Source organism: Ictidomys tridecemlineatus, chromosome 8, assembly GCF_052094955.1.
Source record: "Ictidomys tridecemlineatus isolate mIctTri1 chromosome 8, mIctTri1.hap1, whole genome shotgun sequence".
Lineage (NCBI taxonomy): Eukaryota > Metazoa > Chordata > Mammalia > Rodentia > Sciuridae > Ictidomys > Ictidomys tridecemlineatus.
Genome location: NC_135484.1, coordinates 82,915,124 through 82,939,131, shown reverse-complemented (window position 1 = coordinate 82,939,131; position 24,008 = coordinate 82,915,124). Strand labels below are relative to the sequence as shown.

General features: G+C 36.2%; 1 protein-coding gene across 3 annotated transcripts in view; it reads right to left on the bottom strand.

Moving 5' to 3' along the window:
- Positions 1-24,008, bottom strand: part of Filip1 (filamin A interacting protein 1) — a 163,358-nt gene that overhangs the window by 13,018 nt on the left and 126,332 nt on the right. Inside the window, exons 5-6 of one of the 3 annotated variants that reach the window (XM_005340337.5) lie at positions 4,933-7,738; positions 1,934-1,991 (exon numbers count right to left, since the gene is read on the bottom strand). In XM_005340337.5, coding sequence (XP_005340394.2) covers positions 1,934-1,991; positions 4,933-7,738 — 2,864 coding nt within the window. Of the gene's footprint in view, positions 1-836; positions 1,992-4,932; positions 7,739-24,008 lie in introns of those variants that run through there. The other 2 variants (XM_078019713.1, XM_005340336.5) reach the window with 2 other exon arrangements.

Below are 24,008 nucleotides of genomic sequence, written 5' to 3'. Positions count from 1 at the left end.
TATGGCATGTCTTTAACATGATTGCTCAATGTTTGTTTGTTTGTTTTTTAATACCTTTATTTTTATGTGTTGTTAAGGATGGAACCCAGTGCCTCACATGTGATAGGCAAGCTCTCTACCACTGAGCCACAACTTCAGCTCACTCAATGTTTTTAATACATATTCTGAGAAATGATGAATAGTAGGAAATGAATATGATTAAAGAGCCTGTGAATACTATGAGGCATCTATATCTACTACCACTACAAACAATTCAAGTGCAAGTTCTGCAAAGTATAGGAAATGTGGTGAGGAGAACACAAAGAGAAATGTGTTTGTTCATGGACTAAAAACTAATCATACATCTTTTTTTTTTTAAATTACTTTTTCCCAAATATCAAGATCAGGTGCTATTCATACAATTTTGAAATTCTAACAATTCCAAAATGGAAAAACAAAAATTTGTAACTTTGTAGTTATTGTATTTCTGTAAAGTTGACCTACTTAATTCCAAACTTTTGGCAAAGGTACAGTCTACACTTGATTCCAAACTTTTGGCAAAGGTACTGTCTACATAAGACCTTAGTGTGCTAAGCTATGGTTACCAACCTTGAGCTCATTTGTTGTTATGTGACTACAAAGCACACTGTCCACTTTAACATGGTTAGTCTCACAAATACAGTTGGAATTTGCATTCACAATCTGTTTCATGCTTATTAAAACATGCTTAAAATTAAAGAAAATGATTCAAACATGAGAAAAACTAACAAGAATAATAATGTATTTCTCCACCCACACACACACACACACACACACACACACACACAAATCTTGAACTATTTCTACATTTGCAAGTAAAGTCCACATTTAACAGAGTAAAATATTTGGACTCAATTAAGCTAAGCATGATGTCATTTTTTTCTTGGCATTAATGTATCCGAATTTACTTTCTTCTATTTTCTATTCATCACAATTTCTGTTGAGCTATAAATGGTCATTTAGCAGCTCTATTCAAAGTGCTCCACAACTTAAATCAGTCACACACTTGAATGGAGCACAAGTCTGACATTAATATTTCTAAAATTACTCTGTATGACATTCTGAGAATCGTTTGTAGGTGGCCGAAACTTCTACAATGTACACAAACACACAAGAATAAGTCAAACTCTGTTTTTAGGATTCCATAGTTCGTTTCCATTTTATTTCACATTCAAGTTCTTTCTTGAAATCATTTTAGAAGCTTTGTTTCTGCAATATTTTAGAGGTTCAAGCCCTGTGATAGCTATGCAATTCTTTTTCCAGCACACAAATTTAGTATTTGATAAAGGCAAGTGACAATTACTAAACTATGTCCTATTTTAGAGTTTTTGAAAAATAAAAAATTACCATAGAACAATACCTATTAAATTTGGCTTAAGATTAGAAATTATGTGAGTCAACCTTTAAGAATAGGTGTACAGTCCCCAAATTTTACTGATGAACAAACTGAGGGTTTCTTAATTGATGGGCTAATTGATAGGTCCACTTGCTAGAAGCAAAATTGAAACTAGAAGTCAGGCTCCACCACAAGCCCAACATCCTCAATGAACCACACAGCAAACAGCAGTTTGGGTAATTACTTCTGTTCCCCAAGCATCAAAACAAATGCACAAAATAGGAAAGAAACATGGCTATTAGTTGGTTATTTTATAAACAAGGTGTTTAAAACTTAAATTAGTACATGTAAAGAGTTGGCACAAACAGATGAAGACTCATTTTCACAGCAGCAGTAGCATCTGCACAACATACCCCCTTAGCCACTGCCCTCAGCCCTTCCCCCCTCCAAGAGAGGTAGTGCTGCTGGCTGCAGATTTCTTCAGCTCTATTTTCATAGACTGAGTCTCAGCTCGAGGCTCGAATTTGGTCAGATTTCCTGCTCCTGGGGCTGCCACTACTGGCTTTCCTGCTTTCATACCTTTTGACATAGGAATGCGGGTAGGTGTAGGCCGCTGGGATGACCCATCTTGTCCTGACTGTAAGAGAAAGCAGAAGGGAGATGTGAGTTTCCCCTGAACATGCCATCAATTTGAACGTCACAGGACTCTTGACACACAGAAACACCCACAGATGACAACCCTTCCCCAGAAAAAAAAAAAAAAAAAAAGGAGTTTAAGAAACTTGGAATTGGTATCTAATTTGCTCTGGTTATGTCCTTTTTTCCTCTCTAGAAACATCTATGTTGAATATTCTTCTCTTTTTAAGTACTACCCTACCTCCTCTATCCTTACTGAAGATGGTCTTAATGTCCATTTCATGGCAAAAATATGGGCCTCCAGGTATAAACTCAGGCAATTTTACTCTTACTGTTACACAAATTATCTCCACTCTCCCTTCTTCCCTACATTGCAGATGAAGCAGCTCTCCTCTCACTCCTTATGACTTCAGGTGCCTGTCATTTTTTAGTGTCATTGCTGACCTTAAAATCCTAACACTCTCTTGTTTGGATTTTGTATGTGAATCTCACCAGTTCATCTCCTGTCTCTGATGATTTCTTTTCGATCTCTTGCTGGCTCCTTGTTCTACCTTGTCTGCCTTCTAAATATGAGTGTCATCATGTCCTATTCTCAGCCATTTCTCAGTTTTACACTCACTCTCAGAATCCCCTTAGTTTGACCCAGTATGTCCAAGCACTAGAACCTCAAGCCTTCAATTCTCTCTTGAAATGCAGATCTGTATTTCCAGCTACTTACTGGAAATTTACAGCATCCCCCAGGCATCTAAAAATAACATGTCTCAAACATTGCTTATCCTCTTCTTCAAAGAGTTAGTCTCCCTATGCTGCTCATCCAAGACATCCAGACAACCAAACCAGAAACCTCAGAGCCACCTTCTATACTCAATTTGTCATGAAATCTTTTCAATTCTATCTTCAGTATATCTCTGTCCTCATTTTCACTACCGAAGTTCAAGTCATCTCTTGCCTAGAGAATTGCAGTAGCATTGTCTTTAGCAGCCATCCCCTCCAATTTATCCTTTAAATAGTTTTCTAGACAAGTCTTTCTCAAACAAAAATAATGTAATGTTTTTCATGATCATAACCCTTTCAATGGCTCCCCTTTGCCACTCCATGAAATGAAATATCAATTTCATAAAACATGTCTGTGCCTTCAATATCTGACCCAAGTGTACTTTTCCATTTTCTGCACTTGGATTTTCTCTATGCTCCCAGCACAGTGGGATGCTCAATATTTCCCAAAAAATGCCAGGCTGCTTCACATCATAATGCCTTTGCACATACTGTTCTGCCTTCATATTCCTATTCTTTTCCTTCTTGAAAATCCCACCTTATCTGTGAAGACTTCTCTGGTCGGTCCTTTGGGTATACCTGTTTCAGAACCACTGGGTAAGTTCCAGTCCTGCCTCTCCCACTCAGTCAAGTACTTCTAAAGTCCTCTTCACATGCCAACACCTAATTCCATGGCCAAAGTATAGCTGACACTCAACAAATGTGGAATGAACAAGTGCACACATGAACTAGCCTGATGACATTCTCAAAGGGGTGTCCTAAACCTTTTGTTGTCCTTGCTCTAATAGGATCTGGTATACCTACAATTCAGACCTTTAGAAATCTTAGGCAACTATTTTGAAATCCTATTTATGTATTGGGTTTAATAGGTGGTCCAAAATGTTGCTACAGAAGGTAAGGCTATCCTGATAGGATACTCAAAATAGGAATAAGATGTTACAACAGAAAATCTACTCCAAATTACAATAATTTACATCCCCACAACGTTTTTATAAAATGCAACAGAAAGAAGAAAGACCCTACATAACCAAACTATACTCTGTGTTGCCTAAAAAGCAGTCCTAAATCATTTGAGAAGGGCAAATAATTTTGAATGTTATTTGGCTTCTGTAGAGCCAGTAATGAAAAGCTTTACTGGCAAAGCAATTAGTAATTCACACTTTGAAGTCTGTCTTGAGTCTGAATTTTGGCAAAGAGAATTAATGTAAATTATATTGAGCATTTAGGGAAATAAGCCACAGTTTCTATATTTAAATCATGACTTTCCTGTCTTTAAGAGATTTCAATATATGCTATAGAATTTGTTCAAAATTCAGAGCCTAAAGATCATAATTTCTAGTCTATTAGCTTAAATTAATATCTAAATAATTAATCTCTTCTATAAGAATCTTGTCCCCAATAAATAAATACAATCACTGGAAGTATTTTGAAAAATATAACTTCTTTTTAAGCCCTAGTGTTTGCACTTTGAACATTTTTTAAAATAATCATTCCTGCTAGTTATCAAATAAATATGTATAAAGTGCCTGCTCTCTGCAAGATACAATTAAATAAAGGGTAGTTCTTTTTTTAAATAATTAAACACCAAATTTTAATTATTTTTCAAAATATGTATCTGTTTTCTACTATAAAGAAAAAAAGGTAATTCTTAATCATATAAAAATCACTTTTTTTCCTTTAAAATATTTTTATATCAAAATCTTTTAATCTTATTTTGGGAATAAAGCATGGCTATGACCATACACAATCACATATAGTATATTTTAGGTTTAGAAATATAACCTAGGAACTGTTTTAGTTCTTCTTGAATATTGACTGTTTCCTCCTGTCATCGTTTTAAAAAGTATTTTAAACATAAAAATCAAATTTTAAACCTCAGGATTACCCTGTGCTGCCATTTCAAAGAGCCCATCTTTGCAAGTATTTGAAGTGTCTCCACAATTTACATGAATAAATGAAAATTTCCCTCAAAATTGGCCCAATTTATCAAAATATTAGATTGCTTAATTTTCATCTATCAGTGTAGATGGTGCTATAGGAAACATCAGTGAGTGGGTTCCAATGGAGGGGAAGGTACACGGCTTTGATTTATTGTGGGTGCTTAGTTAATCTCACTCCTTACTTCTCCATCCTCCTCTGGCCAGGGCTTTGGAACCTCTTATACTCACCACTGACTGGGTTCCTCGAGTGGATGAAGTTGTGACTGGTGTTATGGTGATGGTGCTCGTCACTTTGCTCGCACCAGGTCGTGAAGAGAGATGGTTCCTGGGAGAGCGAAGGACAGTGCCAGTGGAAATCTCCTTTTCAGCTGTCACGTTGACTGGCCGAACAGTAATAACTGGACTAGCTCCTTCAGCTGAAGTCCCAGGGGATCGTTTAAACTGGGAACCTAAGTGAATGTGAATCTTATTGTCTTCCGTGGTTATGATATTGGCATTGGAATTGTATTTTCGTACTGGAGGTGGAACAGTCTGTTTTTCGGGGGTGACTTTGAGGATAGTCCTTCCCATGGGCATTTCCTGGGATTCTGGAGAAACTGCAATTTCGGCTGGCGCTGCAGAAGTAGACACTGTCATTATCTGAATGGGGGACGTGGGCCTGTCTGCAAACGTGCCTCTTCCACTTTCTGGGGTTTTCTCTCTGGAAAACGTAGTAATTGTGACTGGGGACATGGCTCGTTCTGGGCCAAGAGTAGGTTCTGCACTTTTTGTTTTTTGAGACATAACATTTGGTGATGGAATAATGGTTATCCTTGGTTTCTGATTCCCTAATGTAGGAATGACGGTGGTACTAGAAAAAAATTCTTCAGATGTGGGGCTGGTTATCTCCAAAGTGGCAGTACTGTTCTCGTGGTCTGGTGTCACTCGGATATGCAAGGGCTGGCCCTGCTTTGGTGAAAGAACTAGTTCTCCTGGGTGCCCGGAACTGGAATTTGTTCGAGGCCCTTTCTCCTGCGTGATTGATGGGCCGTTTTCCCTTTTTCTCATCCACGGAATCCACGACTTTCTCATAGTGAGCTCATTTGCTGCTGGAGGATACCTGTCTAGGACAGAGGATCGTTCCATGGGCTTTTTCAGTCCTACCTGTCGAAGATTGCTCATGATGTGATTTTCTTCTTGGAAGGATTTTCGTATGAATACGGCCGGCGTTTCTTCCTCGGCTGCCTCGCTGCCCACGGCCTCTGTCTGCACCCCGGTGGATGTCACAGGCACATCCACCATTCTTCTCCCATTCACGCTGGGTCTGAGGGCACGGCTGTACCGCTTAGAAAGCTCCAACTCTTTGGTCAGATTGAGGACCTCCTGCCCCATGTTTTTGTTCTTATTTTCTTCTTCCATAAATCTTTGTTGAAGGACTGAATAATCTACTTGGAGCTGAGAAAGCTGATCTTCTTTGTTCATTAACTCGTGAATTTTCTCTTTGAGAGCTTGTACCTCGGCTTTTAAATCTCTACTCTTAGCCTCTTCCAATCGAAATCGGTGTCTCAGCTCAGCTTCCTGGCTCACAGCCTCCCCTTTCTCTATTGCTTTGTTCTTGGCAATTTGGTGCTTGATCTCCTCTAACTGCTGAGAGAGGAAGTTAGCTTTATCCTGCTCAGTTCTGAATTTCTGCTCCAACTGATCATACTCATCCTCTGTCTTCATCAAATCCCCTTCCACTACTTCCAACTGTTGGAGACGCTTCTTCAGCCTCTCAATTTCAAGGGTTAGTTCCTTAATCTTATTATCTTCTGGGCAGGTGAGGTCAGGTCCTTTTCGAGACCTTCCTCTTGTTATTTCTCTTTCCACTTCTTCCATACCATCAAGTCTCTTCTTTAACAAATCAACGCTGTAGCTTAATTCAGAGGATTTTTCTTCTTCACTTTTCAGTTTACCTATTAACTCATCTCTCTCCTTTGTCAAAGTGTACACCTTTTCCTCCATTTCAGATTTCAGTTTTAAAAGTTTCTTACTTTCTTCGATTAATTTTTCAGTTACATCCATAACTTTGCCTTGTTCCACCTTAAAATTTTTATTGAGTCCATCCACTTTTCTCTCTTCTTGCTTTATTTTTTCCATCATATTTTTCCTTTCATCAACCAGCATCACTGTAAATGACTTCAGCTTTGTGAGATCATCTTTGAGGCTCAATTCTGCCTTTTCCAGTCTACTTTCAGAACACTCAAGTTCTTTAACTCGACTTTTAACTACCTCCAATTCATTTAGCAGGTCTTTAGTTAAATTCTTTTCTTTCTCCAGATTTAAGTGTAGCTGGGAGCATTCAGATTTACTTTTGCTAAATGCTTCTTCCAGTTTCTCTAGTTCAGACATTCTCTTCTGTAACTTCTCAACTTCAAGTTTGAGCTCCTTACTATGGTGTTCTTCCTCTTGCAGTTTCTTCCTCAGTTCCCTGCACTGGGATTCAGTTTTCGTGATCTCTTCATCTTTACCCTCCATTTCCAGCACACGCTTTCGGAGATTTTCCACTTCTGCCATGAGGCTGGAGTTTCCACATTCCCCTTTGGCAATTTTATCTCTCAATTCCTGAAGTTCTTCCTCTGCCTTTTGAAGATTTTTATTGGTCTCTTCTAGTTCCTCAATTCTTTGAGATAAGCCAACCAGCTTCAGTCTAAGTTGCCTGTTGTGAGACTCTTGGTTAGCCAATTTAGCATTCATCTCTTCATGCTCTTGAGAAAACCTAGAAGCCTTGTGTTCAAAGTCCACTTCTAACTTGAGCAGTTTCTGTCTGTCTTCTTTGGATTTGGAAGTAATGGCTTTGAGCTTTTCTTCTTCTTCCCTCAGTTTCTGAGTAAGATCCTGTACCTTCTGGCTTTGCAGGCCAAGTTGTTCAATGTGCATTTGTCTTTCATCCACCAGCATGAGTGCAAAGGACTTGAGTTTGACAAGCTCATCTCTTAGTTTATTGAGACGCTTAGCATTTTCCTTTTCTTTGCGGGCTTGGTAAGCCTTTTCTTGTTCAAGGAGCTTTTTCAACCTAGAAAACAAAATATATCTATATATTAAAAGATTAATCAACAAATAGATTTATCTTAGTTATTAAATAAAAAACAAAATATTACCACAATAAATCCCTTATAAACAGCTGTAATATCAACTACAAATAGCCATTAATGAAACTGATTAGAAAAATCAGGAGACTGGTTACCTTTAGAGAGGGTAGTAACTCAAAAGGGGCCTGAGTTTGTTTCATTATTTACACGCTGGTTATAGAGGATTGTTCAGTTTATGAAATTTCATAAGCTAAACACTTAAAGAATACCTTTCCACATGAATTTTTTAATAACTATTAAGTAAAATAAAAGTTGTGCAATAATAATGACTATTATATGTATTATATGCCTTCTGTATTCTAGACAGTAATATCTACTTTATTCTCACAACTCTGTGAGATGTGTGTTGCTATCATCATCCTCAGGAGGAAAATGAGCCATGGGATTATCCATATATCACACAGTTAGTCAGCAACAGTGCTGGGATACCAACTCAGCCAGTAGGGCTCCAGAATCCTTACTTATCTCTGCATCATTCAACTCCAAGAGAAAATTTTACTTAAGTGAAAGAGAAAATCCAGAAAAGAAGAACTTTTGGGTTTTCTTTTTTAAACCCTTAAAATAAATTATGCAGCTATCTATGTGATAGGGACAAAGCAAGACAGACCATCTGACACACACAAAAAATGATCTACATAAGTTGATTTTAGTTGACATCAGAACTGGCAAACGATTTGGTCTCAGTTTTCTGATTTAAACAAATTTTCTTAATAAAGAACTAGGTCAAGAGGAAAACTGAATCACTCAGTACAAAAATGTGGTAGTTGTAGGAATCGTTATGTTTCATATGTATGAAATGCATTTTCTCTGTATGTATGTAAATAGCTTTAAAAACAAGGAATATATGAATGCCAGAGAAACTATTTACCATTCTTGTGTTGGTCATTTAACGTGTATCAGGTTTTTTTTTTTTTTTTGTACCAGGGAATGAACCCAGTGGGGCTTAACCACTAAGATAGATCCCCAGCCATTTTTATATTTTATTTTGAGACAGGCTGTCAGTTGCTTAGGGCCTCACTAAATTGCTAGGCTGGCTTTACGATCCTCCTGTTTCAACCTCCCAAGATGCTGGGATTACAGGTGTGTGCCACTACACCGGGCTTGTATCAGTTTTTTTTTTTTTTTTTAATTTTTTAATATTTATTTTTTAGTTTTCGGTGGACACATCATCTTTATTTTTATGTGGTGCTGAGGATTGAACCCAGCGCCCTGCGCATGCCAGGTGAGCACACTACTGCTTGAGCCACATCCCCAGCCCTTGTATCAGTTTTTAATAGTTTTCTTTATATACCCACAGAAACATCTCTACCAGCCAATGGTGGCTCATACCTTTAATTCCAGTGGCTCTAGAGGTTCACTGAGGCCAGAGAATTTCGAGTGCAAAACCAGCCTCAGCAATTTAGCAAGGCCCTAAACAGCTTAGCAAGACCCTGTCTCAAAATAAAAAAGTTTTAAAAAGGGTTGGAGATGTGGCTCAGTGGTTAAGCACCTTGGAGATATATATATATATATAAATTATAATATATATATTATATTTTATATATCATATATTAGTGTAAGAATGCATCTTAGTACTTAATGTTTATAAGTTATAAACAACCACTAATCTGTATCTATTAGTTTTACATATATTTTATTCTTTCAATGTACTTCACACCTTTATTATTTGAATTGATTCATTCCACACTTATGACTATATTAACCATTAGTCAAGTAAATATTATTTATCTCACATTGCATTATGTAAGAAATGATTGGATATAGCTATAGATGATATTTATAATTAGAGCCATTTCCAGATAATTACCATACAAATGATTCTGATGATATCATTAAGATTTTTTTATAGAATTTGTTTTATAGAACATACGCTGTAGCTAAACATCTCTTAATTAAACACAGCTTCCAAAAATCATTATGACTTCTTCTCTAAAATGAAAGGGAAAGATAGTTTTCAAATCCCATAAACTCACATAAACAATACTGTAATAGCTTAATTAAGTGTTGTTCTTACATATGTTAAAGAGAACTTTATTAATCATCTTATTACATGGAGGAATAGAATGACTTAAATATTATAGAAACCATAAAATTGGTTAGTAATAAGGCTGAATGAGGTGAAAGCAAAATGAGGAAGATGAGAAAAAGGGAGCTGACATTTTCAGGTGGCATTGGGGGCTACTGACAAGAAAATCTGTCCCCGGGGAACAGATTTTTCAGGTCCTAGAGAATTTCTAGTCTTACTATTATTCAAGAGGCTCTTAAAAGCTCATTCGGAACTCTAATTTTGGCTAATACTTAATTCTAAATAAATAAATAAATAAAGGATAAAAAGAAATTTCCCTATATGATATGTTAAGTGCCTTATTATTTCACTTATTTTTCACAATAATCCTTTAAACAAGGCAATACTGTACCATTTTGTAATAAGGGATATCATTGGATTTAATTAAAGGAACATGGCTATGAAGAGCAGATTGGGATTTTGTATCATTCCCTGGTACAAAAAAAAAAAAAAAACCTGTGTATTTGAACAAATATTGTTTGTTCCTAACAATGCTATTCCTCAAATAGATATGTTTGCTAGACAGTTCACATCTACAATACTTAGGTTAACTTCATCTTCCATGGTTCAATCTATCTTAGATTTGTCAAGATCCCCTTTGGACTCTTTTCATACAACATTTCAGCTTATTCCTAGCATTGTGTCACTGGTCAAATGACCCCAATCATTAATAACAAGACAGGTCAATGCACAGAGCCCTCAAAACACTCTCAAGATCTCCCTCCTGCTGACATCAATCCATTCAGTAGCATGGATGAAGTCATTCAATTAGCTGTTGAGCCCACTGGACTATTCATTCTTTATTTCTTCAGAGCTCCCAATCTTCCCTTGTGAACCTGTTCTAACTACATCTTCCTCATGGCAATCAAATACAACCAGTCCTTCCTGTTACTTATGTTCTGAATTCAAAGTCATTGTTGAGTCCTTTATTTCTTTCACATCCCTATATTCAGTTTCTCAACAAATTATGTCAACTCTATCATCAAATTACATCCCCAAATCATTTACTTCTCACCTCCTCCATTCCTATCACCCTGGCCCAAGCCACCATTGCTAAAGCCCCCTAATCTGACTCCCAGCTTCTACTCCTGCCCTTCAGTGTTTTATCTTCCCAAAAGCCTGGATGATCCTAAAGTGAAAGAAAAAGTTGGGGGGGCGCAAATCAGATCATATCAATCTACTTAGAAATGGAAAGAGAAACAGGCAAATGGATATAAAAAACATGCAGAATTGGATCAATATTTTAATGATATTAAACACACACACACACAAAAGAGCTATTAACATGCTTCCTCTTAATTTAAAGCTCTTTGGTTTTTCTTTTAGCCACAGTTCAGTTAATAAAGAAAAAACTGATAGTATGCCAGTATTAATAAATGAAAAAGTAATTATACAATACTACAAAATAATGGATGTAGATACTGCTCATCAATGTCTTTGAAAAGGAGACCTCCAGACATTATATACATATGTACCCATCTCCACCCATAAAATATTCTTGCCAAAAAAATTAGACCCGATCATATCAAGCTGTAACTAATTAGCTGTAACTAATTACTAGATTAGTTATAGTAATTAGTAATTAGTAATTAGCTGTTACTAATTATTAGATTATAGGAAAGAGAGGGTCAAGAAACTGCTAAATGACATCACCATTATGTATCAGAAAACTACAAAATGTGGACAACTGCATATCATGAACAACCTAGTTTCTTCAATAAATACATTGCAGGATGAACATAGAGCAGGGCTAAGGATCTATATATTAGAAATTTAGAAGACATATCAACCAATTATCTTTTGGATTCTTATGCACACTTTTTAAAATGATACAATTGGAAAATGGATGTTGTTAAGGAATTATTATTAAATTTTAGGTTTGATAATGAATTGTAACAATATTTTAATGTCTTTTAGAAATACATATTGAAATATTTGCGAATCAAATGATTTATCTGGGATTTATATCAAAGTAATCCAAGGGAATGGGAATAGATGAAATTAGACTGACCATGAGTTCATTACTAAAGCTAAGTATTTGCCTGAAAATCATTTATTTCTCTTTATGATAGGAGATGTTGTTATTGAGTCGTTTATTTCTCTTTGTGATAGTTCATTACACTTTTCTATCTTTGTAAATGTTTGAAAATTTCCACAATGAAAAATTTTTAATCCCCTTTTGGAATCTTTAACTTTCTTCTCTCCCCCAAGTCTCAGCTCCTTTGGTCTCTGGCCACATTACTACTTTTCTTACAGTGTTGTGTAACTCTCAAGTTTGTCTGTGATTGTTAGTGATTCTTTCATTCCTTCCCATGTTTACAAAATTAACTTTGTGGAGACTCTTACTTTTTCTTCCTTATTGGAATCCATTTGATGCTTAATCAAATTTATGTTAGAGAAAATATCCTTACTATGTTCTGTTCTACAGATACTTGTTAATATCTCTTTCCTTTTAAAAGTCTAAGGTCAAACTTTTGGGTGGAAGAAAGAGGAAGTGAGAGTTTTTTAACCTTATCCGAATGTTGCATTTTTTGGATGACCACCATACTTGGAACAGTTGTCTATCTGTGTTCCTTAAGTTTCAGGGGTGCACACCTTCCTCTAGTCATACCCACTTCTCTTCCTTGGAAAGCAATTGGTGGAAGATTTTATGAATCTTTCTCCCTAACATTCTTGACACTTCCACTTTTTAATCATTTCTCCACATTTGTCAGCATTAGTCCCAGAAAAGCAATTGTGTCTTTGCTTCCTCAATATGTTGTCATTTGTCACCATCCTAATCCATCAGACCCCGTTTTGATATACTGATGTCATTGAAAAGTCATCCTAGGCTATTTCTCAGCCAGTCCATACCAATATCCATTCTCAGCACACTGTTCTTCAATCCTGGTATGTATGTTTCTCTGTCTTTTGAGAAAGGGGACAGGTTAAAACTAGAAAGGGCATGACAGTAATTAAAGATGAATGAACCTCAAAAGAGGCAAGCTTGCATGCAATTTGAAGTCTTCAGTCACAATGAATTTTCCCCCCACTAGAACACAGTGCAAAGCTAAGCAGCTTGTTGACATGATAGGGCATGGTTTTATCAAATCACTCAGGAAGAAGTAATACTTTTTAATAAATCATCTCTGTTCCTCAAGGTGGTGACTTTTATAATAATTATCCAGAAATTATCTAATATCCCCAATATATTGTGCAGAGCTAGACTTAGGGAGAGATGGATGAGTCTCAGTTGTTTAGCTGCAGAGTCAGATCCTATTTTTATTTGAAATTTTGATATTTTCCTTTAATTCTAACTTTTTAAAATAGCACATTAAAATATATCTTGACTACTGACTCTTTTGGCATCCCCTTAAATTTGTATCCCAGGTGCAAGTCTCACTGTATCACCCTAGTTGCAATCTGATTACTGGGTGCTAAAGAATAATTTTTGTGTGTGTGTTTGTATTTAAAGAAGTGGTAGATCCTTCATAATAGGACATAAACTTTTTAACTTTGTTTTTGTTTTACATTTCTAGAGTAGTGAGGATGAGTTTACAAAAGCCATTATGCACTTTTTCCTCTTCCCCTCTTGTGAACATCAATGGTATTTTAGAGTATCTGATCTAAATTTTTTTTTTTACCTTAGCCCCAAGCCAAGGGGGCAGAAGGCCTCTCACACACCCTTTCCCACTTTGAAAAAGAACTTGGTGTTACAAAATTGAAAGACAAGACAATAAAACTAGTCAAATTGTTGCCAGTAGCTTTTGTGAACTGTTTTCACTTCATCAGAGATGACCTTGCAATTATACTCGTGATTTTACATTATAGAATAATATCCTGTAAATTTTAAAATAATCCAATGATGTCATTACATTTGCTTCATTAGCATAGTCCAAGTAATGCAAATACCAAACACATCAGAATCTCAGGCAGATTATCACAAATGAAGTTTTACTCTTCATCTGATTTTAAGGGAATTATATATAATTCTGCTCTGAAATAGGCATATTAATGACATAGGTCTCATTGAAAATTATAAACAAGGTTATGCATTATGGACCTTTTGTGGTTAGCCCAATAACTTATCCAAAACTGAACTGATTATGAAGTTAAACCCATAGCAATTTATCTTTAAAATGCACAGATGGCAGCAAATGAAAACCACAAAAAGCTCTTGGTAATAACAAATTATCCTTGATGAAGATTATGGGATTTACTATTACCAGTTGAGAGCACGTTCCATAGATGTTTGCAAACAGTGGGTGGCAGCCAGACTCCATTGTAAAATACTAATTTAGTCCTCAAGAAAGTCTAGTAACATGCTGATTTAAATTGATAAATGCCATATTTAAAATTAAATCAATTAGTATTCTGCTAGTAAATAGCTCTTCATCATAGTAAAAATGTCTAGGGAATAGGTAGTTATTTGCTCATATGAAACCATAGAAATTGTTAGCCTATTCTGATTGTTTGCTGTCAATCAGGAGACTAGTGATAAAAAAAAAGATACATTATAAGGTAATGTAAAAAAGTGCCATTTAAATACAGCTTTAAGTATAGACTACTGAGGAACACCCAAGTGTGGAGATGTGGATGGAGGAAGTCCTTGCTAGGGGTTTTTGCAACTACTCCCAATACTCATGCTATCAAGGTATAGCCCATAAGGCACCTTTGTGAGAGTTGGATAAAGGTCCCCTTTCTGTGGAACTAGTTTCAGGCTGGGGTATCTTGGGTGATGTACTGAATTAAAACTGAATTTCAACTCCTATCTTTCAGATTCAGGAGCTCTGACAAGCTACCACCCATAAAACTGCAGTGGACTGAATACTTGTATCATACCTCCCCAAATTCAAAAATCCTAATCCTCAATGGAATGGTATTAGAAAGTGGGCCATTGGGAGGTGACCAGGTTATGAGGGTAGAGTCCTTATGAATGGGATTAGTGCCCTTGAAAAAGGGACCCTCAGTGGATACAAAGAAAAAAGAGTCATCTAAAACCAGGAAGAAGGCCCACATCAGAATCTGACCATGCTGGCACCTTGGTGTTGGACTTTCAGCCTCCAGAACTGTGAGAAAAACATTTCTGTTTATAAGTCACCGGTCTATGTTATAGCAGGTTGAACTGACTGGACAACAGTACACAAGGGTCCTACTGGCTTCTTTCTCATCCTTCCAACTTCAGTTTGTATATGCTTACCCACACATTATTAACAAAAATGAAATACATGTCTTTTATTGTGTTTCCATATTTCCTAAATCATTCAAAGTCCTTTACAGACATTTTCACATTGAATGAAATAGTTTTAAAACTAAAGAAAGCAGGTATTATTCTTTCTTTTTGATGATGTTTCATGAGGAACAGAAAAAAACATGAACTGTATAAGATTGTCATCCAAGCATATGACCTGGAGCTCTTCCTCCCAGTGGCCCCTACATCTTCCCCCCTGCCCCAAAGAAGATTTCCCTTTCCCATTCCCAATGGAAGGATTGCCAAGGTTCATCACACCTAATTTTTGAATGCTCCATCTAGGAGACACTTGTGTGTGACCACAGGTAGCTCTCCCTCACAAAATAAGTCGAATGAAGGTATGTCCTTAGGGAAGCCAGAGAGGAGGGAGGATGTGTAGACACAGGTAGGTTGGTAGGTTTCTTGACATCACGGTCTGAGGATGTTCTCCCATAGGCAAGTGGAGGGGCCTCCTCTGTGGGATGTACTTGGGATCACACAGGTGATGAGGGGAGGAGCCTGAAACAGGAGTGAAATTTCCTAAGACTATTCAAACAAGATGAAGATAATCCAGGAAGGTATCAGATGCCTCCTTTAACTCTGTACATGCATTTATAGAGTACTGTGTACAATACATTATGGGAGTTCCTGGTATCAAAATATATCCTATTGTGGAGCTGTGGTTGTAGCTCAGTGGTATAACGCTTGCCTAGTATGTGCAAAACACTGGGTTCGATACTTGGCACCACATAAAAATGAATAAATAAAAATAAAGGTATAAAAAATGTTGTATCTGTAATATATATCCTATTGTAAACTTTATATTAAAATACTATTTATCTAATTTGTCTATTGGATAAATATTTTAATAAATAAAATTTATTTAAAATAACAGACATGAAGTTAAATAGCAAATTTACTCAAGTACATAAATTGCTTATAGTAGTGAATTTCCATACATTTATTTACTCAGAAAAGTAACCCTCTCCCTCTTTAAAATGGCAGGAGAACTTATTGCCATTGCATCTAAAGGACTTTTTAAAATGTTTTAACTATAAGCTTATGTTATGTTAAATTTGCCTAATAATCTAATAATTATTTAACCCAGTTTGGGAACAACTTTAAAGATATGCCAAAAAAAAAGTCACAATAATAAGCAAACTCCAAAACCCCAGACTTAATTTTGTATTCTCTTGACTACTGTTAATCTTTGAAAGAAAAGGAAGGAGGAGGAAGAAGAAATGTGAACACCCTTCAGTTGTAGAAAAGATATTAGGTTTTACAAGTAAACAGAAGTTCATCCAGTCACATGGAATTAAGAATCCAGGTAGATAAAAGTAGTGAGCTCAAGATTTTCATCCCAGTTGAACTCAAGATTTTCACCACTTTAAACACAGAGACAAAACATTATTAACAATTAGTTTTACACAAATTAAATCTACACCAATGAAAACCAACCATGCCATCTGCCCTTATATTCAGACTTCTTTAAAATGAGTTATAGGAATCTGAAATCATACTGTAAAAATTAGTTTTTAGCCAAATTAAGTTTTTGCTGTGAAACATTCATGCCCCTTGTAACCCAAAAGAGCAGTAAAGACAAACTGATTATTTTGATCACTCTGCTAAACTCAGACAATGTTTTCTGACAGTTTGAAAAATTACTAAAGCTGAACTTTTTACACAATTATTTAACATAGTTCAAACTTTAATTACCACTTTGAAATCAAACCTCCTGTTTGCTTTAGTATTCTTGTTATCACTGCCACACCGAGTGTTTCAGAACAACAGGGCTTTCTTTGGATCACTATGCATTCTAATTCACTGCCAACTTTTACAGGACTTTTCCACATATGCAAGAGATCTGAAGAAAATCCACATAACAACATAAAAAAAAAAACCTTGAAAACAGTATTACCTCAAATAAGTTTTTGCTTATCAAGAAATCGTAAATTAGAAAATATATTTATAGTACATAGAAAGGCTATGAAAAGTCTTCAGAACACAAATAGTTGGATTAATGGTAGTAAGAGATTTTTTTTTTTTTCAGTTCTGATACAAACTCCCCAAGGTTTTTGCAGAATGAGATTACTCTTCCCCTCCACAGAAAAACAGGAGCACTCCTCATACCCAAAAGGTGCATCTTGGTCAGTTGCAGTCAAGGATTCCAAGGCATCAGTGACAGTCACAATATGCTGGTAATTTTCAAGGGTTGTCACCATCCACACTCGGTAAAACCTGTAGCCGCAGGCTGAAAGGTTGTGGAGTCCTTACAGCCCTTGTCAGAAGGCTGGACACTACAAATGTCCAAACCCTGCTTCCAAGATGCTCTTTGCAATAACACTTAGAAATGAGCTCACTGCCAAGTAAGCCTATTAACAAATGAAATGCTCATGGAGGAGAGCAACCAAACATTCCTTAAATCGGAATAGATCTTTGACTTCCTTACCTTAATACTAGGAAGCATAGTAGCTTTGTTTTTGTTTTTGTTTTTTATAAGGGGGTACTGAAGTTTGTTCAACAGCAGCAGGCCCTGCTCAGCCCCCTACTCCATGGGGAATTAACCGTCACATTCCAGCCCTGTCATCAGAACAATGAAAGGTGAATGTTGTGCAAAACAGCTTGGGACCACTAACTGATGATGTCATTCCTCCCTTATATGGTTCATTATTGTGCAGATTTACTTTGGTCTGTGAGAAGGGGTGGAGCTGCCCTGGACTGGAAGGGAAAGGCAGCGATTAAGAAGCCGGCAAGTGAACGGGAATTATGTTCCTCACAGGAAAATGCACTGGGGAGAGGGGTGAAGTTGGGGAGGAAGAATGAGATAAAGAAAAGATATGCATAAAATGTCAAATGGGCCTCACTCCTGATTTTTCAAACTAGCTAAACTCTTGTCCAGTTCTATTCAGCACACACTGCAATTTAAATAGGGATCCCACTAGAGCCTCATTGGATTCAGCCACAGGGCAGAATTCATGTTTCCACTAACTTGCCTGTGCATTTGTGTATTCTAAATGAAAACACTACAGTGTGGACCATAGAATGACAAATACCTTAGTTTAAAGATCATTTAAAAATGGTTTTGCCTGAATTTTTTTCCCTAAAAGTGACTTTTAAGTGGGGAAAAAAAACCAACCGATATTCTCCATACAAACAAAATGGGTGAATATGTTTAGCCAAATTTCAGTAAGTATCCATGTCATCATTCCTGCAGGATGTTTTCAAAATCTTCTAGCACCTTTAGTTTTCTCTCTTCTTCTTTTTCTCCTTCCACCCTTTATTTTCTTCCCTCTTTTCTTCCTTACCTCCTGAGTGATAAATTCAGTCCAAAAGCCATTAGGTAAATTAAAAGATCCATCATAATTATTCCTAGCCCATATAGACAGAATATGTATAATACATACATTATGAAATTCCACTTTCATTACAAAGTTAAAATATTAGTCTAGATAACTTTAAAGCTAATAAAATTGTGTACAGTGCATTTTTAAGCCCTCAAATATATTACATAAATAGAAGCTGCTGGGTTATGGCATAGAAAAGAACATGAAGAAAAAATAAGTTTGAGATCAAAATCATTGTTTTCCCTATATTCCTTCACTCATTTTCCCTTTTGTTCAATCATGCCATCATGCTTTCTTTCTTTTTTTTTTTTTTTTTTTTTTGGCAGTACTGAGCATTGAAGCCAGCTTCTAAGCTACATCTCCCCAAGTTTTTTGATTTTTTTTTCCTTTTTTTCTTCTTGAGATAGTAGCACACTAAATTGCCCAGGCTGGCCTCCAACATCAGATCCTCCTGTCTTACACTCCCTGAGTGGCTGGAATTATAGGTTTATATCACTGCAACTGGCTTCTGACTTCTTAATAGCATAAACTGAGTATTTCAAGATTGTAGTACTGAATAAATGTATTTTGAATATAGTCATTTTGATAAAAGGTTACATATAGCAATTTTCATGGATAAGGTAAAATTACTGATACTAATCAGTTCATTGTTTTTATTTAACATGGATGGGAAGACTGAAATTGAACACAAAAGAAGAATCTCCACCACGGCCTGATGTATGCAAAGCTGCACGGGTGTTGTGACAGGGTGGGATCTTGGTCATTGATAGCTGAATCTGGGTGTGGCAACTCCTTAGTAGATAACTGGGGGTATCTTTTAGAACTCTTTTGGCTTCAGTTTACTCAACTGCATAAAAAGGATATGGATTTTAACTTGCAGACTTGTTATGAGAATTAAATAAATTAAGTAAAGGCCAAAGAGTCAGACACAAAGTGGATCCACAACAAATAATAATATTTTTATTCACAGTTTGTTAATTTTGATGATAGCATTTTGCAAAATTACAAATTAATGTTCTAATTTTGACATAGACAATATAAATCCTTATGATAAAGAGGAAATTAAGGGGTTAGGATTGATTACAATGCAAATGAAGTCTTGCATTCAGTTTGCTTCTGATGATTCAAACTTGAGTTATGGTTCCAGGGAGGCATTGATTATGTTCAAAAACCATATAAAATCAATACTTAGAGATAAATGATAATAGCAAGAGGAAATGTTTTATTACCTTTGAAAAATCTTTTTTAAAAATACCATGAATGTCAATCAGACTTGGTTTTCCTCCCTATTTAATACCACTAAACAGCTACATTTGAGATTAATTTAAACCCCCATTAAAGCTCACTTAAAATGGTTATATTTATCATAATGAATTAACATTCTCTAGTTAACTGACATAATTAGGAGCCTATTGGAAACTAGAAGAAATATTTAAATGGTAAAAAATAGGCTTCTCTAGAGGCACAGTATCTAGAAAATGTCCTACTATTAGATTCTGAGGGGAAGGAACCATATTTTCTGTGTCTTTCTATATTCAGGAAGTACGTTTCATTCATTCATTCAACAAATTTTTAACTGGTTGTCCACTGAGAACCAGGGACAGTCTTGGGCACTGGGGATATGGAGTAAATAAGATAGACAAGGTTCCTGTGCTGATGGTGATAAGCACCCTAGAGAAAGAGGCAGTGTTGTTCAAAGGGAATGACTATGGGCAGGGGGCTTGCTCTATAGAGACTTTCCTCTAAACAGTGAAAAGTGAGGCTACAGGGTCAGAATGAACAAGCCATGCCAAGAATAGAGGCCAGAGACTCCAGAAAGGCTGCTCCAGGAACATTGCTCCAGGTCCAGGCCTCAATTTATTTAGCCCCAAAACTTAGAAGATTCCATCCCTCAATCTAATCAGAAACATAGCCACTACAGTGGTCCTCTCTTATTTGCAGGTTCGCTTTCTATGGTTTAAGTTACCAGTGATCAGCTACAGTCCAAAAATATTAAATAGAAAATTAGAAAAATCGATATATTTTAAATAACATTGTTAGTGTATCATTATAATTGTTCTATTTATTTTAGTTATTGTTATTAATATCTTACTGTGCCTAATTTATAAATAAAACTTTATCAAAGGTATGTGTGTATACATAGGGTTCTGTGCTGTGTGTGGCTTTATGCATCCACTGGGGATTTTTGGAACCAATCACCTAGGGATAAAAACTATATATTGCTGTGTCACTGAACTTTCATGCAAGGAATTTGTGGTTGTTTCTATGAGACAAAGAACAAGCATAAATGTACTACTTGCTAAAAACTGTATGGGTGGCAGAATTTAGTTAGAGATTTGTTTTCATTGGGACATATTATTTGTTATGAGTTGCTAATATTTTCAATAGGATCTGACAACTGGAACCAGAAAAGTTGACTTGGCCTGATTTACCACACAATGGTAAGGAATTGGATTTTATCCTGACAGTTCTGATTTATGAGTAATATGTAGAGAATGTACTTGGGAACAGGGAGGACAAGAGTGGAAATAAGCTGTCTAAAAGAAGCTATTGTAGTGCCCAGCCAAGCAATGTGAGAGGAACTTAGATAAGACTTTACCTTGGACTAGGACAGTGACAATGATTTGGAAGAAAATTGGATAAAGTACAAATTTTAATTTGGAAATGGAATCGTATATTGATATAACCACTCATTGGTGGTTATATTTGTAAAGTGAAGAATGAAAGAACAACTAAGGATTACGAGGATTTTAATTTGAGTAACTAAGTGAAAGTACTTTTAACAAAAATAGCCATATTGGGAGAAATAGATTTAGAGGAAGTAACCAAAAGTTCTATTTTGGATATATTAAGTTTGAGAAGCCTATTAAAAATCCAAATGGGCTGGTCTAGTATGGACATTTACTCCATTATAATTTACTTAGTGAGTTAAATAAAATTTTTCTTGTGAGGAGAATTAGTAAATTTTTTTCCTATGAATTATATATAACCAATAGAGCCTCCCCCTTCTTAAGCTTTTTAGTATATATTAACTGAAATGTATTAATGTTATATAATGCATGTGGTTAGTGTTATTGTAATTATGGGGTCCCCAGCTAAATCCTATGACCACTGTGGGCCAAGATCTTCTAAGAACAATCATAACTTTAGAGCACAGGATCTTAGAAATAGCATCCACCTAGTTGCCATTGAGCATCATGACCTGACCAAGTGACTTAAAACCAAGTGTTCTTAGAATTGTTCCTTATTGAAACTGATCATTTAATGGGAGGTGGGGTAGAAGAAGGAGGAGAAGGAGGAGGAAGAAGAGGAAGAGGAGGAGATTCTTAGAATATGGCAAGCAGGAAATATCAGTGTGTGGGCGTCACTGGGCTTGCCAATTCATTGTGCTTTCATCTCAGGAGATACTTTGTGCAGCAGAGGAAGTTGTTCTCCAGAAGTCTGAGGAGTGGATGAACAGGGTGGGTGTCAGTGGAGGGAATAGAGTGAGCAGGCAGGAAGATCATCAAAGGACAGACTAGAAGTATTGCACTTGAGTTCCTTAGTTGGGATGGGTGTGTTCTTCAGGATCTCTCCCTGGAGGCCTGGGATAGTAAATAAATCTGGGCAGTAGTTCTGCACACAATTATGCCTCCTTCCTTGGGAGAAATAACATCCAAATCTTCTAGTATGTTACAGATCTAGGAGAGGTCAGATAAATCTGAGAGCATTAGAAAGCTAAACAAACAGAAAGAATTGGAAGAGGGGATGGTGAGTGTAGATACTGGGATGAAATTAGAACATTTTACAGATTAGAATATAAGATTTGGTGACATTGTGATGAATGATAAAAATTCAGCAGACTGGACTATTCCTCCCTTCTAAATAGCACATGGGATATGCAGCAGCCATAGTCCAGCCTTTCTAGTTTTTTTTTATACTTCAGATCATATATATGTGCTTTCTTAGGCATTTGAGAATAAATACATAAAATAACTCTCAATGAATTCTTATAGGATATTAGGAACTATGTAGAAAATAAAAAGAAAATCCTTAAGGTACAGCATTTCTGAACTCAGTAAGAACGAGTGAAGATTAAATAAATTTGCAGCTGAAGCTCACATTCAGCCCCTGAATATTATTTGAGTAGTTTCTTGGCTAAGAGTTCACATCCAAGAGCTGAATATGTTATGCATTGAGCATGAAAGACCCAACCTTTGATTAATCTTTTCTGTTCAAACTTTTCACCACATGAAGTACTTTCCAAACACAAGCATTCTTGGAAAAAGAGTGCACACATGGTCAAGAAGCCAGAGAGGAGCAACCTCCAAACATTAAAAACACCACCTTCCCAAGGTCCAGCTCCCTCTCTGGAGTCCAGGATTTGTAATGCTAATCTGAATACCTTCTTCTACCCTGGAAAAAAAGTAAAAATATAAAAGTAATGTACTCGTTCACTCTGGTGTTAAGAGACAACACATTTTCCCAGCACTTTCCTTCCTTAACTCTTTCTTGGTGTATGGATTTGTGCAAAAATGTTTATCTGGGATTGAATCCAGAGTTAAATACAGGTAATTAGTAAAGAATAGGTATATTGGATCAGATTGAGAAAATGGAGGCCGATTTGAGTCTGGGAAGTTGGAAACTGCCCCTGGGAGATTAGAACCCTTTGACACTACTCCTCCCCCCCAAAAAAAGTTTGTTACTGAAGCAACTCTTGAGCAGTGTTGCCAATCAACACCCCAGGGCAGCCACTCCCATCTCAGCTAGCATTCCACCTAGGCCCTTCCAGCCTACCTGCTCACCCCCTGGCCATACCAAAGACATCCCCTAATCACTATGCAGGATGAAGGGAAACTTTAGATGTATAAAAAGGACAAGACTTCCTCATCACATGGATTCTGCCTTTGAGTGCCCTTCTTCCACCTAGGAGATGTCTGTTTTACTATCCTTTAATAAAGCTTCTTACTTTCTACTCTACAATTGCCTTGGCATGCTTCTCTGGCGTTATACTTCAACATTTGAGGAAGCAGGTCACCGGCATTATCAGTATTTATGTGGTGACAAATAGTTGCCAATTTAGAATAGCATTCCCAAAGTTTTTCATTTTGGAGAATAATCTCACATCACCTTTTAATATTTGATTTTGTCTACAATGTTGAAACATGCTATTAACTCAATTAAAAACTCAATCCAATTAGATTAGAATTTAGGGAACAAAAACTCTCACTCAGTTGCTGAAAATTTTCATCTTTAAATCAGTTGCTTTTGCAACTTGGATTCATTGTTCTCTCTGGAATTTATATACCTTTGATAATGCTTTAGTTCGTTAAAAAAAAACAACAAAATCTATTGGAAACTTCGGGTTTGCATTTTTTGACATAAAGAAAATCTGTTCAGAATTGTTCAATTGCCTGGCATTATAGTTGTCTGAAGTACAGTGATCCTATAGAAGTATGGATAGATCAGAAAACATTGAAAAAGAAAATCTATCACTACAAAGTCCTGTTTATTCACTGCCTTTGTGTTTGTCACATGGCTAGACTCTAAGGCTATAATTACTGACTGAAAATGTGTTTGTTAATGTACCATTCTAG